The sequence below is a fragment of the Varroa jacobsoni genome, unplaced genomic scaffold, assembly GCF_002532875.2.
Source record: "Varroa jacobsoni isolate VJ856 unplaced genomic scaffold, vjacob_1.0 scaffold_155, whole genome shotgun sequence".
Taxonomy (NCBI): Eukaryota; Metazoa; Arthropoda; class Arachnida; order Mesostigmata; family Varroidae; genus Varroa; species Varroa jacobsoni.
The window spans coordinates 42,543-61,127 of NW_019213057.1; the positions used below are offsets into that span (position 1 = coordinate 42,543).

At 36.9% G+C, this 18,585-nt stretch overlaps 1 protein-coding gene across 2 annotated transcripts in view; it reads left to right on the forward strand.

Moving 5' to 3' along the window:
- Positions 1-18,585, forward strand: part of LOC111270150 (U1 small nuclear ribonucleoprotein 70 kDa) — a 30,694-nt gene that overhangs the window by 7,603 nt on the left and 4,506 nt on the right. Inside the window, exons 1-3 of one of the 2 annotated variants that reach the window (XM_022850214.2) lie at positions 14,762-15,195; positions 15,494-15,739; positions 16,068-16,149. In XM_022850214.2, coding sequence (XP_022705949.1) covers positions 15,052-15,195; positions 15,494-15,739; positions 16,068-16,149 — 472 coding nt within the window. In that variant the 5' untranslated portion in view covers positions 14,762-15,051. Of the gene's footprint in view, positions 1-14,761; positions 15,196-15,493; positions 15,740-16,067; positions 16,150-18,585 lie in introns of those variants that run through there. The other variant, XM_086972335.1, reaches the window with a different exon arrangement.

The window sequence follows — 18,585 nt, forward strand, 5'->3', positions numbered from 1 at the left end:
GCCGTCTGAAGCGTTGCTTAACGGCAGTGCCATTGAAGGTAAAATTAGGAACACTTATTAATCCATCGAAGAATAGAGAGAGCCGGTACACTCTCAACGTAATAAAAGAAATTATTGTTGAAATATTTCCTGAAATGGTAGTTCAGTATTTACTACGGAACCGGTTAAAGTTTTCGACACAAACTTGCGCAAAAAGGTTAACTTCAACCACAGTTTAGAGAAATATAAGGCTTACTTTGTGTTGAAAAATTAGAATGAGTGAAATGTAGCAGCAGCGTCTTAAACGAACGGTCCTCATCTTAGAAACGCATATGTACAGCCGCTAGTTCGAATTCGATTAGAGTATAAAAGCCTTAGTGTATATGTTGTCAGTCTCGGCAAGCAATCTAGCTCTTTACACAGATAGATATTTATATATGTGTATGCGAATTTCGACAACTCATACATCAGATTTTATGCACTGGACAGTTAGATCGAGCTTATCAAAGGGATACCCTATCTGCTCGAACAGAAGAATTCGTTTTTAAAATGGCGCACGTTACCTTAGCTTTCAACTCTATCAATCTCAAGATGCAATCTGTATTATATATCTTTATATACCATAATTTTATGATATGCAATCGGCATTGAAATTTCTAATTGACAGATAATGATTGGTAAAAGAATTTCTCAAACAACTGCATTCATCATCATACAGTTATCATTAATTCATTTCGACCATAGCTTAAGTCAGCTGAGTCCGATGTGGAGCGAATATGTATCGAAAAATTGCTAATTTAGGTCTATTTATATCATTTTATACCGAAGAAATTGTTCTCACGTATAAGCCGCAACCTATAGATTCAAAATGCAAGGACTATGTCACACATTCTCTAGCGTATAAATACTAACGAAACAATTCATTCACTTTTAGTGATAACGATATAGAATATAATTGTTTACGGAAGTGCTATGATCAAAATATTCGTACAAGATGTGTAGGTTTTTGGGGAATTTTGGGAAAAAAATTTCCGGGGAGGCATCCGCAAATTTCTATGGGAACAAGCAAGAATTAACGGAGACTTCTTCTGTGGACACTTAAGCTAACTTATTATCATAGAATGCAAGCTTTTGAATTTCGATTATCTTCATATATATATATACATTTTACAGTTTCGTGGGCTGTTTAGTTTACCTGGCCAATAACCTAACCATTTATTTTTTAACATACAAGGTCTTAGAGTCGTTTGCTCACTTTTCCTGTATTTACATGATCCACTAGAGACGAAATAGAAGTAGAATTAGCTATAGCTTAGAAATTAGCTTCTATTAAAATCAGTCATGGGCATGTTTGTCAAGAAGTATTAAAATTATGCCCCTGATGTGGTTAAAAAAATTAACGTATGAATTAGAACACCGAAAGACCATTCGGCCCATCCAAGAGTCAAAATTAGACCGAATAGATAAACGTCTATGTGGCATAATTTGAATTGATTACTTGCTTATGATACAATTTTATTTGAGACACTTATTAATAAATAAATAAATAAAGTACAAGCTGAAGGTGTGATCTCCAGTTTTAACTGAAATGTATAGATCTTTTTGTAAACGACTATCCGTTCACAGCAGGCTGGCGTCGAATCTGATTTAGTTAGTTTAAAGTTTCGCGCTTGAATCTTTGTAATTCGACTGTTAATATAAGCAGCATTTAAAAGTGCCCTGAGCTCTAATGATAAGATCCAAGTTCCGGTGATAGCACAAGAGTTTTTTAGCATCATTTCGTCAGTTGGTGTTACGCTTGCATTGTAACGCTCTTTCATTTATCCTTTTGAGTCGTTGTCTGGCATCCGTCTTACGGTAAGCATCGTTCCTCCAGGTTTGGCAACAAACCTCATCGCATTTCACCACATATAGAGCTAAACAATCATCATGATCATTACCGCATGACCGCAAAATCGAATACATGTTGACTTGTGCTATTCCAGGACGTATTACAGATATTATCGGTTATCATGAAAAATGGGCTTAAGCGTAAACTTATCATGGTTTGCTCTTTTGTTTTTAAATGAGTTTACCAGCACACTAAATTGTAACGTAAATAATGTCGTTGTCTCCTCATAATTTATATTTCCTCTACCTAACCGCTTTTGGTTCTTACATGTATATGTTAGGTTCATGAGAACCGTTTGAAACAACCTTACGGAATACGCCCGACAAACAATTTGTGAACGGGGTAAGAAATACTACAGTCATATGATTACCGCTAACCACCTTTAGTAAATAAAATTTCCTCAGAAATAAGAAGCTTGGGTGCCCCATAAAACTAAAAATTTTTAAAGCACAAAAAAATACGGCTTTTGACCGCCTCTGCCCCGGCATCAAGAGGCACATATGCGCACTAATCGGTTCCTAAACGAAACTGTAACAAGTGACAAAGGGTTCTGCTCCCTACATGTCGATATAAAGCATGAGAAACGAGAGGTTAGCTGCAAAATACGATTACGGAAAACTCCAAAGTAAATGACTGGACGAGTTCCCTAACTCTCCAGACACGAACAGTTCTAGCAAGAAGGAATGAATAAACTGGTTAAGAGGTAGGAAAAGTCGTGAAGAGTAACAGCGAATCTATAAGAAATTTATTTATTGCTAGATTTCGAATAAAATACAGTGTTTTTTGGGGTAATAAAACCAACACTACTTATCTTACAACTTACTATATACAAGTAGAGAAAAGCCATAAACATACGCATTCGTTTTACACGTATTACGTTTTTTTTACGTGTCTACGTTTTACGTTTCATTCACATTACATATATACACTTTTGTTTTACGCGCAACGACACGTAGTTAACACGACAAAAGTTAACACGTTGATATAGCTAAAATATATGTGCCTCTGTGTAAAGCATTTCTCTAGCATAAAAGCCAGATACACCATTATTACTGTAAATGATTTGTGTAACTATCGTCACCCGCGACGGCTAGCAAAGACACATCAACTAGAAAGTTTATTGCTGAGGAATTGACGCTGAGTCAACTAAGTTTTTTATGTTTATACTTAGGAATAATTGAGCAAAATTATATGAATGAACAGTTGAGTGTTACCTGTTTACTTAGTACATAAATTAGTTTATTTTCATGATTATTTTGGTGTAGATCATGAATTTTCTATGTTGCCGTTTAGCTAACAACGGCTGAAATAAGCCGCTATTTTTTCGTGGACATGCAAATAGGTTCAAGGCACAAAATTATTTCGAAATAAAGATCAGCGTGACATTCCTTACGTTATAATGACAACAAGTCAAAAAATAGTTATCGAAACAATGAATGAAACAATAGAAGCAGACCAATTGGCATTTAAACAATGAGTTGTACGCATTGGGCTACTGCGTCATGATTCGCGAGAATTGTCCTTCCTTAAAAATGAAAAATGTGTTACTTATTGGATCCGTTTGCCTATTTACACACCTACACCTTATTCTCTGATGATCAAACTATCAAACAGAATGTTTACACATACTTAAAAGACTTTCATAGACATTATAAGACAAACAAAATAAAGACATCAAAGAGAATCGCTAATAGCTAGCCTAATGTAGCTAGGATAAATGTTTCGAGCATACTGCCTGTGTGAAAAACCACGTTATATATGCCATTGTAAATACAACAAGTGAGTCAGGTAGCTAAGGAAGGCTGCTATATAAGGCTTTCAATGCCCCACGATCTACCATAACTTGCGAATATGTGACTTAAAAACAATTGATGCTTCAAATTTTGAATTCCATTACAATATTCCGGTGTTCAATAAGATGGAACTAGAAAGCTTTATTTTTGGTTCTGAGTCGTAAGAAAATGGAGCCAAGTTTTTCTATGCCATAGTCTCTTTTCAAAATATTCAGAAGTACACGTTGACAGAATTTAATTATTCTGACAGCATAGATGAAAACCCATTTTACAAATTGATGCGTAATATTAGAATGTGCCATAACTTAAAGTTGATAATATTATGCACAATGTATGTACGCCTTGAGTACTAAAAGAATACGATTAGAAAGCAAATGATACAAGTTGGTTTCATCTTCACCTACAACTTCCTTTTTATCTGTGTTTTTTTTTTTAGTATTTAAAGCGTTAGCAGGATTAACAAGATATTAGTTTTACGTTCTGGTGTTATGAGAAATCAACAGTACTTCATATCTCATGCAACGGTATATTTTGTAAAATTTGCTCTTCAATGGTATTTATACATCTAAACTGTTTAGACGTATTTATATGTAAGTATTCTGAAAACAAAACTATCCTGTTATTAGATCCAGCGCTGTCGGTTGGACGGCTAGATCTCTTCTCTGTCTGGCGTCAAGATGACTGAAGTCAAGATGACTGGCGAACACTACTTCAAGACTATACAATCTATATGAATAAAGAAAGTCGTTGATGTAAATGGTTCGGTTGTTTATCATTTCATATTAAGTAGTGTTGATGAGCCCTAGGCTTAAAGTTAAAAATTTCAGCACACCCTTTGATGATGACAAGACACTTATGGTCACCATTAATGACGGTGTACTGCCCATCAATCAGATGCTCCTTCGACATATTTCTAGCTTACCCTCAAGAGCTATGGAAAGACCAGGCATCACTGAAAACACCAAATGAGTTCAATAACAATAAGCTATGCAATAGTGTTTTGTTCGGCGATAACTGTGCAAAGAATTTGCTGAAAGTAGGTTAGTTTAATGTAGTTGAAATCATGAAGCGCATTAACCGTGAGAAGTTCTTAGATTAGAACTCTTATGCAGGCGCCGCTGTCCAGGGGGCTACCTCAAGATCAAAAAGGTTTTCAACGAAGTATTCTGTAATGATTTCTTATCGCTGTGATACACATTAACGCTTTCTTGGCTCTCATTTAATAATTCGTCCCGAATGGGTCGTTAATGTTATCGTGAGAAATAATGAACATACTAAATTTTAACAACCATATCGCAGATTCGGAACAAACCATCCGCAGAAAGCTGAGACCGAGCTGCGGCTTTTCACGGTGTATACAATTATATCAAGTCATTGTTTTGTTGTTTCTGATATACGAAATCATTTGGAATACGTGTGTAGTGTTTGTTTTGCAAAACAAAGCATGGAAGTTTTCCCCTTCAATTGAGTATTTAAAGAGTTTGTGTGGTAATCTTCATGGGAGAAACCGTTTCGCTCTTTTGTCGTAATTGTTTCAACGATAAGTAAGCTACAAAGGCCGTGAACCACTTTGTTGAGGCAAAATATTCATCGTGTGCTTCCGCAGACCTCTGCCGTCAAAGGCAACACATTTGAAAATGCGCGGTCTATATGCGCTGTCTTCAGCAACATTTATCAAGCTATTGATACAAAATCCCCTCAAGCTATTCGGACAGCTAGTTTCCTTCTCTTGCTGATTTAGCATACGCTGTAATATAATTAGCTTAGCCCTCGTGCTCTAGTGGATTGTTGATATTCTGAAGAGCTCGCCATCTGCAAAACACGATCGCGTACAAAAGAGAGCCCAATTTTGTTCTCGTCAAGTTAGCCGTTTTTCGAATAACGCTTTTTAGAGTCCTCGAGTATATCATATAAAATCCCACCGACTTCCGAAAAAGTCGATAATCTTATAGTTATAGCAGCGTTCTTCTCGCGCCACTGTGCTTACTATTTCAATTTTGTGCGGACAGCCCGGGTCGATTCGCAAGCTTAAGACGGGGGAGTCGAGATGCATCTCTGATGGTAGTTTTGCTGTAGCTTTGAGTATGACTCACTAAAATAGAAAGGATGCAGATCAAGGTGTTGGACTTGAAGATCGTCTTCTTTTCTTGCATGTTGGTTTTTTAAAAGCCATGCTAACAGAAAGCATCTTCGTCGCAAAGGTTCATCCTTAATAGCTACAATAGAAACTGAACGATGAATAGATTATCTTTGCTTGAGTATTTATTTTTCCCTTGTTCAAATATTGATAACTATCTTGATTAAATAGTGGCTGTATTTTTTGACTGAGTAAACTAACAAATATAGTCATCAGAATCGGCTCTGGAAGAAAACAAGTTGTCATGAACTTTGTGCTATTCCTATCCGCATTGGGTACAGCGATGAATTTGAAATTTGCTATTACTTGTTTTTTTATTAAATTTATACAGGTAAACAGTCCACTGTTCATTGTCATCTAGCAGATTATATATCAGATATATCATAGTATGTTTTTGTTGCACGATTTTTTTAGGTCCGAAATCATAAAAAACATTTCTTATGAGCTAATTATGTATCCGTGTTTTCCGTATATCAAATCTTAATATTACAGATTAACTAATAAGATTAACAATACCTCTATTCCATCTTACATGTTGTTTTTCATGTTTCTATGAGTTGAACCTGATTTTGGACAGATTACAATTACATAGCATAATATTACTCATAGTCTATAAACGTATTGACGTGCCCCCGCGACTTAATCGAAGGTAAATACCCAGAGTGGAATGAACGATCTTTCTCGAGTTTCCTAATATTTCCAGAAACGTTACTGATTCTATTTTTAGTTTGTTTTGCATTTATGGTAAAGGATTATTACGTAAAGGTAGTTTCAACATATTAAAGATCGCAGCTACAGTATATTAGTATATAACATGTATGATTTTTGTCATACACGTTCGTATGAAAGGTTACTTTAGCTATTAAATCATAATCATAATAGAAGAACGGGCATGTACTGAAAGATTATAGCTTAAAAAGGCTATACCCGAAATTGATGAGATTTAATGGGTGCAAATTATAATTGCCTATAATAATAAATTAGCGCGATATTTTGCCTAATTTTGACCATTGAAGAATCGCACACGTTAAATATACTTCAAGTCTCCAGTCGATAAGTTGTTCGAACCTATCGATGACCAACATTGATACCGTCAGCAATTTGTGGACGAAAAACCCCAGCCAACCCAAACAAACGATTAGGTTCAATTTGAAACTTCTTCAACGCCTTTTCCTTAAATAAATTACTACGGCTACGGTTCCAGGATGCTGTTTTTGTGTGACCACCTGCATATACGCTTTCCGCTTCTCTCTCGTAGGTGGGCCTATGATAAAAACACATTGCGCAATTTGGGTGAATGAAATTCCTCATGCACGGCGTTGCAGTTCGATACCTCCATGAATATCTGATAGCACAGAACATGGGTCCAAAAAACTTTCCGATCATGTGCGCCTTTGTAAGAGAAATACAGGGTGCCCCACGGAGAGCCACGGTGCCAATCGGGGCTTTATCCGTTTATGTCGCGCTGCTTTGGAGTGCTGAATATCCAACAAACGAGCACCCTATTAGCATCGCAGCTGCTGCTACAGCTACCGCCGCTAGTGTTAACTGGTTGGGACTTTTTTGCAGCCTCATACTGGAGCGTTCAGAAAGATACTGAAAGAAATGGCAATGCGGCACGATTCGGTGCTGATATTGATTCGAAGACAGATAGCACGCCTTCCTGATTAAATGTAATGATGGCGTGATCCGTCCCCTCGCAGATGGTTTGTTTTAATGTGCTCAACTGAGAAAGTTGACTCGCTTATCGCCTCCCTTCGACACGTTTGCTCAACGCGGTTATGCCAAGGATTTAAAACACCTCCAGTCCCGGGCGCACTCAACTGGTGTATGTTTGACTTTCTAATACGCAGTTCAACGCCATTTGTTCTCGTCGTTATTGTTGGATTTTGGGGTATCGCTGGGCGCAGGGTTATAGGGCAGGAATTCATTGAGATATTTCATGAACCGGCATGATATCATCCTACAAATGCTGAGTTTACTGTGATTTATCTGTACGATTGCTGCGCTGTAATTTATGTGACTTTGTGGTTTTTACCATGTTTATTACTGCTATGGTGCTCTTATCAAAAGTGCATTTTAAAACGACTTCCTTTATGAAACGGTCATAAATTACCTTTAGACCTAAAATACGTTCCGTTAAACGAGCTTCCCAAACCTCGTTACAATACTTAAGCTTTTACATACATATGTATGTGCTTTTGTATGCGCTCAGATAAAAACTCGAGATATTTCAGTTCGATAACGGGATAGCGTGTTCAATAAAAGCGTCGAAAGACAACTGAGCTATTACTTTAGAAATACAAAAACTGAATATTCTTTACTTATGTGGTTTATATAGCATCTGCCGTTGCGAACCTTCTTCGTTTCTTGTTATGTTATTCTTGTTATATTATATTATATTAGTCACATTGACCTAGGCTCTTGTAGCTATGCCTGAGAAAAATCATATTGGCCATATATTTCAAGCTCTTTTGTACCGTATAGTTAATATTTCGTGCCTTCTCGTATCGAACGAAGAAAGAAAGATTTGAAGTCCGTATAACCCGAACAGTACGTAAATGCATTCGATCATACCTCCATAAGAATGACATGGCACGCTCATTTTCTAAAAAGGAATACACCTAGAAGAACGCCCAAAAAACAACAAACTAACACATTCACAGACTTTTTTTCTGAACTTTTTCCGTTTTTTAAATAACTCCATATCCAATAGAAAATGATTGTTTACTATAGAGTCGAGCAGAAGATTGGCGAGCGAGATATTTGGTTTTGTAAGCTATTAGCTCGACTAAAAAAACTCAGTATTAACCCCGTCTTACAAATGAATTACGTAAATACAAACAGTCGAGTGATTTACGTTTATTCAACATCAATTTTTAACCAGTCCAATTATTTGGGCGTAATTGACTTTGCCTACGTTAAATCCTTGCTAAAAATTCCCATCTGTTCCTAAAACACCCACAAGAACTAATTTAAGTTTAACTGATCCTCTCTTCAAGATTATAGATTGAATTAATTTTTGGACTATGCGGTGATAACTACTCTTCTCAATATTTTGGTGTAGATAATCCAATACTTCTTTATTCATTTATAATCTGTGTATGACCTAAGAAACAGTGGTTACTCAAAAAAGGGCGCAAATTCTTGACAAAAAATCAGCAAAGTGTCTTCTGGAAGGAAGTTTGCTTTATGCTTGTATAGATTTGAATTTATTGAAAATATGTTATCGCGACTAATTCAGTCGTGATCAGCTAATCTGTCGTAGGTTTTCTTGCGGAGACATTTTAATATCTCATTTGTGTACCTATAATATCATCTTTTGAAATCGTTTGACAACTTTTCCTGGTCATGTGATACCAAATAGAGCTGAAACCACTTCTGAACATGGGCCCCAACACACAACGACGTCGCTGAAAATGGGGATTGCCAGAACCAGGTGTTGTTTTTGGCTCAAATCGTTCAAATATGCATAATGTAAAACATATCAGATAATATATTAGATTACGACATATACTTCGTTCTGTGATAATTATAGAAGTCAATATCGGACACCTGCATCACACAGGCTATATCAGTAGATAAAGCATCCTAGATCGCTTTGTAGAACTCTAACCTTGCATTTTCGGGACCAAGACCTGTAATTTGGATAGCATTTTAGGCAGTAATGGTTAGTTATCGGATTCAACGAGAAGTTAAGCCATTTCGAATGAATCGCCTAAAAATTGGTTAGAGGGAACTGTTAACTAATATTCAAGGCAAAAGCTTAATATATGGCCGTATACACTTATGCTAGCGCTTACATACCGATTAGCGTTGGTAAACAGGGGCTTTGAATCGCGACCACTACCCAGAAGATGAATGTTTGTGAAGGTGGCCTCTAGCGATTGCAATTCTCCCTTTCTTTATTTTATTGGTTTTAAAGTATCGCCCAATACGACCACAAAATACATTAAGCCGTTCGATACGACCTTGATCGTAATCAACCTTAGCCATGTAGGAACAATGTACAAGCATAAAATAAATACAATATTTCAAAATATTAAAGAGTCCATCCTCAGAATTGGAATTCGTTGGAAAAAGGGGAGCTTTGGAATTCTGAGAGAACGGTTCGGGTAGAGGGTGCCTTGTCTGGGCCTGATTTGGTCAAAAGAAAGCGCATAATCTAATTAAGCGAAGGACACTGTTAAATGCTACGTTGACCGCATGGGTCATCGGTCTATCTAAAAAATAAGCGAGAAAACTAAATTGTTTTTATCTAAAATTGTAACTTCTTGCCGCATTGATTCCACCCAAACAAAGGTTGTCTTGTAGCCTAACACTAAACAACCATAATCAAAAAAAGACCCCATGATCTTACATGTTTTCTACTTTAACTCCGTTTATTTGGATCTACAAATTACAAAAATCTAGTGTCCACTCATTGAAATATAGTTAGTTTGGTCGACTAAGCTGTGTATTCGCTATTACCGTCCTGATGTGTATAAAGCGTAGTCTTTAAAGGAGCATTTTGCCAGAGAAAACAAACTCTTCGAATATCAGTCCGACACACGACGACAAAAGGCGAAGGATGTCGTATTCTAACTTGTAACTGTAACTTGTAAGTGAACAACCGTGAAAACCTCCGTTTGTCAAAACTCAATTCAGTGCAACATGGTAATTACAACCTTTATCTTATTACCGTGCTAAAAACTCTTCGTCGCCACCGCCTGCACGTTTAAATCAAAACTGAATTTCACATACAGCAAATCCTATTCCGCTAACTTTACAATGTACGTGACAAATTCTGTATTCGACAAATTATAGTTTCCCACCATAAACTTTGTTCTGTCAACTAACAATATTGATGTAACACAGAATTGTTAACTCTCGCATTCTCTAGGCGATACCAACGAAGTAAACTGATTTATTTTGAATGACGATAAGCACAACAGTGAACATTCGGTACAGATACGGTGTGCGCATATTGTTTGCGAAGAGCAATGTTGTTAATTATGCTATGAAGACTGCTATAGATAACTAAAGGCCAGCATGTTATTGGTCAGTCCAGTTAGACGTAGGTCGAAAATAAATTAGACATTCTCATAGAGAACAATTCGGCCAACTACTATCTCGTCCGAATGGTTTTTCATCTAAGTAAACATAACCAAGTAATTGATTAAAAAGCCTCTGGAAGATAGTTTGTCATCACTCAGTATACAAGCTGCTAATAAATTCATATGAAATGCTGATATGATTCTCCTTTCATGCAATCAATGTTATAAACAAATTGAAAGATATAGAATTATGTTAGTCGGTGTATCAGAAACACAGCCTTTATTCAGGTGCAGTACAAAGAATCACTCCTGCATAAGCCATATAAAACAAATGAATTCCTCCCTCATCGTGGAAGTAATTACAACGACCTACAGCTTCCGGCGAAAAACTGCCTAATTTTATAGACTTACACTTAGCTCGCAGAAGCATGTTGAGCCTATCGGAAGCATTTATTTCGTCCATGAAATCGCAACAACACGAGAATGCTATCGTCTTTTGGCATCAAAATAAGCGCAGCCTTGTTCGGGGTAATACGCTTTCGTTCAATTTGATCAAAGTGTTTTCTAAGCTGTTACTGAAATTCATCAAAGCTTTTAAGTTATTAACTATGTCACAACAAACAAACTGAAACCATATACGTTGATAATAGAAACGCCGTCCTGAATTCGCTTTAAAAAACTATGACAAATTGCAGAGAACCAAAGTTAGCAACATAAGTTTACCCAAGGAATGTCGGTAGCACCAATGAGCTTCACATGTTGACTCTAATGAGGAGGTACAAAATATTAGAAGAGAAGAAATTTTGCTTTTTAGCGGAAGTTCCGGCGACATTTCGATCACAAAGCATAAATAGAGCTGTTGTGCCAGTCAACGATCACAACAACGATTACCAAATCGTCAGTTTTACAAATGTAAGTGCGTATAATATGTAGTACGAAGTACTCCTATCACTACCATTTGATGCTTATATAAACCTAAAATAAATAAGGGTTAGATTCATCACATTAATTCTCATGATCTTATTTACGAATCACATTTTTAGGCGTCATTTACTCATTTACTTCACATCATTCATTTCAATATTACCATTATTATTATTGTTATCATCATCTGTAATAATTCAGATGCAAAACGCTAATACGTTGTAAACAAATTGGTTTCTCCTGGGTAATTCTTACAGATCACAGATGTTAATGTACAATTTAAGACAAAACGAACACATTTTCTGAGCGGCCGACAAGCTGAAAGTTCTACGACGGACTAAATTTTTAGGGCAGATTAGTAACTTCTGATGGCTTTTAGCATTGCTGAATTTCAAACACCTACAACTAATAACAAAGACTATATCGCTTTTTATGTGTCGTTTCAGCTGAAACCCAAAAAAAAAAAAAAAATTATATTATTTATATTGTGTATGGAATCGTATGGAGTGGATGCATTGATTTGTTCACTTACAAACAGACACCAGTTTCCAGTTACCATGCGGGCTCCATTTTGTAACATCCTCTTAGCGGGTTATTGAGAATGACTGGGCTTCATTGGCCTACACAGACGGCTTCGCGTTCTGAGAGATATGCTTTAAACGAATATCTTTCTTGTTACTTGCTCTCACAAACTGTCAACGCTTTCTAGCGACAGATTAATCCTATATGTGTTCTTGTATTTGTCTAATTATTTAATTTGTAATTCTATGTAGTTTAATGCAGACGTTTCGTAGATTTGAAACTATGTTTGACCTGGAATATTCGAAAAAAAGATTCTTGCCTGCCGATAATCGCCATCTTTGCCGCTGCAATTGATTTTTTGCGCACGAATGCCAAATCGCCTTATCTATACCCTTTCATCCCTGAGGTTTGAAGAACGACTGATTATTAATTTTAGAGGCCGTATGAGATTTAGATGCATTGGTCTTACGAAGGATATTCTTAGATTTGTAATCAACCTAAGAAAATATTAACTTGATTCTACTAGCAAGACCCTGTAGTAGGGGCTGTAATGTGATGGAGGTAAACGACCATAAATATAAACACTTACTTGAAAATTATATCACGGTTTCAATGATGTTACAGTAGTCTCGATGTTTCGGTAGCGGGTTTAGACTTCGTACGTCTATAAAAAGAAAATGTGAAATATACATTAACATCTTGTTCTCAGGTCAGGCGTTAATCGTAGATAATATCGGAGCATACACAACTATTTCCGACCTATGAGTAAAATACGCCCGATAGTTGGATCCATCCATTCTTATTACAAAATCAATTGTTGAAGTTCAAACGCAAAAAAAAGCCGTATATAAAAAAATTTCACCAGAGTAAATGTAGCAGGATATTCAGTTCGAAAAGCTGTTGACAATATTGAGAAGCCCCATCACTGTTTTAAGTTTTCGCCATTTTTGTCGTCTACTATAAGGCATCTATAAGTAAGGGTTAAAACATTTGCGAAGAACTAGCGATAGCACAAGTGATTAGGCCTTATGATAAAATCGTACAGAATAATCATAATGTGATAGTTGAGTAAAATCAAATTGTTTGCAACTAGTTGAAAGACAGCACGCGGTGTATGAAATAAGCCTCTTTAATATGAGTGTATTTATTTTGACATTTGTCAAGTATCCTCTACATAAAAAGAAATACAAAAACATTTTTAGAATAGAATAAGAATATTGAGAAAATAAATATGTGTTATTCAAGGAAGGCGTCTTTGGGCATAAGCTTTCTAGGTAGCATCCTCGCATTCGGTTCATGCTAGGCCATGCGCTGCAGAGCGGGATATTAAATGTCCCTTTTTTGTAGAGTGTCTTTTATGTTCCATCTACCAGAGCACCAGTAGCAAAGAATTCCGGGTCAACCTCAGCTGTCTATTCCTCCCCTTGTCAGGTGAATTTAAGGTAGACGAGCGTTTTTGGCAAGCCAAAGTGGCGCTGTAGTTGCTCAGTAAAGAAGGGCGCATTTGCTAACAAGTAGACGTAACAAGTATGGCAGTATGTATGCAAGCCCAATGCTCTCTTGAGAAAAGCGGGCATTTACCCTATTTGTTGTTACTAATTGCTGATTGTGCTATGTTTGAGAATTATTTGAGTGAGATATAGCCATATTGTGTTCATGATTATTCATGTAATACTTGATGTCACCCGTTGACTATGGGGATTGACTCCACCTATATATAAGGTGTCTTCTTTAATAAAACGTAACACCTCTGCAGTTACGCAGAAACGCACACTTAGACTTTTAAATGTAGATTTTTAAGATCCACGAAGAGGCTCACCGTAATGGGACAGAGAGGTTGCGCTGAAATAAACAATAAAAATAGTTATGTTTTACTTAAATGACTGTTAAACATACCGAATTATGATAGAGTTCAACAGTGAAAAAGCGCGTAATCATGATCAGTTACTAGTTATCTTTATTTTTCTTAAGTGTTTATATAGTTTTTAGGCTTACAGGTATTCATACAACACGTAGGCGCTTTAATATACGACGAAAAATCGTTGCACAAGTGGCAATCGTTACAGACTTCTGATTGGTTAATGTGTCGAATTTTCCCAATTCCTATCCTCTTCGACTGGTAGGCAAATTACTTGACAACACATAACTTATTGTTATAAAAGGGCTAGTCTACTTCTTTCACTTCAGTATGAGCTACCGCTTTATTAAGATATGAATTCATGTATCAATACAACATAGTATGCATTAAATCCAACTTCAACATCTTCTAAATTTACTACTGCTTTAAAGAAATAAAATATCTCAGAAAATCAATCTAATCTACTATGAATGCACTATTTCGGATACGAAAATTTGCTTTTGACATTCCCCAACTGCTATGTAAACACGAAGTGGGTTTTTGAAGGATCGCGCCACAGTTTATGAGTCGGTATTTTTCGACCCAGCGCTGCAATCTACCATCTGTTTCATGACGCTGCCTTTAGTTTTTGTTCCGTGAGTGAGCTTTTCGGTTCTTTGTGGTGGCCGTAAAGATGGTGGTTGTTCTCGTGGTGTTGTGCTATTGTGTTCGCTAAGCGTATTGTCTGGATAGCTAGCCGCCGCATTTGTATCAAGGCTTACTCTATCTTGGGACGGCTTTTTGACACACCATCAGTATTATTGAAATTGTCGAAGCTTACCATTAGGTGCGGCCGTATGATTTTGCAGCCGCCTGGCTTGTGTTTAAGCTGTACATAGTCTCGGTCCAGGCAAAACCCAGCAAGATCCAAAATGACGCAGTTCCTGCCTCCACAGCTTTTGCTGTTGTTCAAGGCACGGGACCCGATTCCCTATATGCCACCGGTAGGAAAACTACCTCATGAAAAACAACAGGGCAACTACACAGGAGTCGCCCCATTTGTGGATAACTTCGAGGTCAGTACAGGTCTATAACGAACTCTAGTGTATGCTGGAAACTGCAAAGGGACAAAAAGTCGGTTTGTTTTACTCGGCGTGTGTGCACCCAGAACGGAAGGTTGCGGGTTAAAACATTTAAATTCGAAATCGATTTATAAAAAGATCTATTTAAAACACCAAAATCAGAATCTTATTGTTAGTGGGGTTACGTTTTAGTACAATATGAATGTTTCGAGTTGTGTAATACCTTCATATGTATTATAATGCGCAATTCCGTAGTTATGACTGCTTCTTCTGGTTATGTTATTGTGCTCAGGACCCGGTTGAGGCTCCACCAGCGATGAGAGTTGAAACTCGTGAAGAGCGTAGAGAACGACGTGCCAAAGAAAAAGCTGAAGAAACCGCTTATCAGCTTGAACAAGCAATTGCCGTTTGGGATCCAACGAGTAACGAGGCTGCAACTGCAGATCCTTTTAAAACACTCTTTATTGCTAGAATCAACTATGAGACATCAGAAGGAAAATTACGCAGAGAGTTCGAACAATATGGCAGTATCAAGCAGGTACATAGCGTTGTAACGAAATAATAACAATGAGTTCGAATTTTCCATTACGTACCTAAATTTTAAGTGATTTGTTGTTAGTATTAATTTGTTACTATTCTAATCGAGTTGGTTATTATACATGTATTCAATGAACTGTAACATGTTCTTAATTTTACTTCGCATTGTTCTCAAAGTGGCGTCATTTCTTGTACCAAGTGGGAAGGTATTTTGGTAAATGCGTTTTATGTCTAACACGCAAGATGTGACACCCCAATCCGGATCTGAAAAAGTCTTATTTAAAGACTGAATATTTTCTAAAGATAGTTTTTTAACGACTATTTTTCAGATCTGCATGATCCACAACAAAATTAGCGGTAAACCTCGGGGATACGCGTTCATAGAGTATGCACACGAACGTGATATGCATGGTAAGTGGGTACAAATAATTCCCCTTATTGCTGTGCAATCAGTTTCTCAATGAAGCTAAAAGAGAAAAAAAACTAAGTTGCCTTTGTCCCAAACTTATTTTCTTTGTTGATCAAAATCGTATTTCAGCTTCAGTAGCTGCCAGTTCATAATGCATTTTAATTTTCTGTTGACATTGGAACAGTGATACAATGCTTTTTTGTATTTGTAGCTATTAGGAACTTGCCGCCAACAAAGTGTTTATTAGTATTTTAACCGCTTTAGTAGAATCTATCTTACATTCGTACTTTGTGTATGAATGCTACAAACATCATTATTCTTCCGTGCGATAGTTGCGGACCATTGCTTAACAATTTTCAATTGGCTCATGTGTAGTCATTATAATTGCTACAAAGCAGTGAGTCTACGAAATGGTATTTCGTCATTCAAGGCTACACCTGTTTGGCTGTAAAGGAGTATCGCTGTAAGGAAGATACGTTTTTAACGCCTGCACGCGTATAAGCGATAACTGATTTTTGAACAGAATGACGAACACACTTCTGTTTAACGAGCTAAGGTTAATTGAATCTGTGGAATAAACGCGCTGCTAGTCATGATCATGATGATAGGACGTGACTGCCTTTTGGGTTCGCCGGCGTTGATTAATGAAGCTCCAAATTAGTAACCAATATTAATTAAGATGATCTTCGTATTTTTTCGCTTTCGGAATTTTTAGACTGTGTTATGCATGGTCAAGTTACTGAAGTTACTGATTATTTTTAAAATATTTGGATAAGAATACAAAGCGTTTAAAGCGTACTTTATGGTAAGCTAGTCAGCCTCTCTAGCAAAATGTTGTCATTCTTAGGATCCTTCGGTAAGCTCACATTGGTCACACAAAGATTGAGGCCAGAGTAGCTCATACAACCTTGCAGTAAGCTGATTCGTGTATTTTGGTAAGAAATCACTAAGGAATGGCGGGTAAGATGGCTCTCCTCTCTGAGCTTTTTCTTTGCCACAAATATTATTTAACCTCATAGGAAAAGCTTGTTTATGTATTTGTCAAATTTGCTTATAGCCATTCAAGTTTATAAGCAACGTCGCAGTCGTACCAAAAAACCTAGGTGAATTTTTTTCTTTCTCCCTACATGAAAGACAGTAACAGCTAGGGCGACAGACTGGATTCGACATCGGTCAGTGTAGTAAGTAAATTATTGCGCAGGAGTCTTTGTACCCATTCCGTAATGTCCGGCCGACCGATATTGGCGTCGTGCGGTATCATTATAGTGTTGTCTGAACGTAAGTATCAGCCTGCGTCAGAGCGGCGGTACATCTTCGTGGCGACGAGTTTCAACCTTCATCTATTAAGAGGTAATTGAGTCAGAGGTAACTCGTTCAACCATTATACAAATACAGCAGACGGTTTTTTTTTCGATTCTCAGGTTATCAGTGCCGATTTTTACGTTACATTGTAGAATCATGCGTCTTAAATAATCCTATGATATTTGGTCTATGTTTTTCATTTATCATCGTTGGCCTTATCAGTATCAGTAATTAATATTGACCTTATACATTCTAAATTTCTCCACTGTGAATTTAATTCAAGGACTCTGAATTGAATGACACATATCCCGTTATCTTCTGTGTATTAAGTAGGCGCATGTTCTTTCAATATTTACGCATTTCTCTAAGTGGTCGTATTTTGTACTCGCGGTAAGGAGTACCATTTACTTGTTATACCGCAAGTAAGTTAATTTGGTGGTAAGTCCGAGGGTATCCGACTTCAAAGAAAGTGTGAGTGAGTGATGGATAGTCTTTCCACTGGCGCCTTCATCTGGAAGGTAAGGCCCTTGCCTCAGGTAAACAATTATATTAGAAGAAGAAAAAGACCACCAACCAGTTATGAACGAGTTACGTAGACTGTTTGATGGAATTTAGTAGATACTGCCGTATCAAACCACCGCAAGGTTTGACTTGTTTGAAAGGATTATAGTTAATTTCGTGATGATGACGTAAATTAATTCCATGATGAACACGCTGTATTCAATAAATTGGAAAGCTCCAAATGTCGCAGAGCTGTCAGAGGAGTGATCCGTGTCCGGAGCTATTCTTCGACTGTCATTAAAGAGTGGCTATTAGATACCCTTCCGAAACCTCTAACTCGTAGCAAATGTTCCATATGTGTGCGTGATTGCCTCATCGTAACGGTTCTATAAGGAACAGTTACTTGATTGAATTTGTAGAAAACGCGTAATAGATGAGCAATGAGTCGAGCTTCATTAATTAAAGTTCATGGAACAGTTATTCTGTTAATGGGTTTTGGCTTTGTCAATAAACTAAGACCCATAGCTTTTCATATCCACAATTTGGGATCGGAAAGTCCTGAAAGCTAGAACATATATATATAAATATATATATATATATATGGCTCTCTTTGAATTGGCTTGGTTTGTCATGAT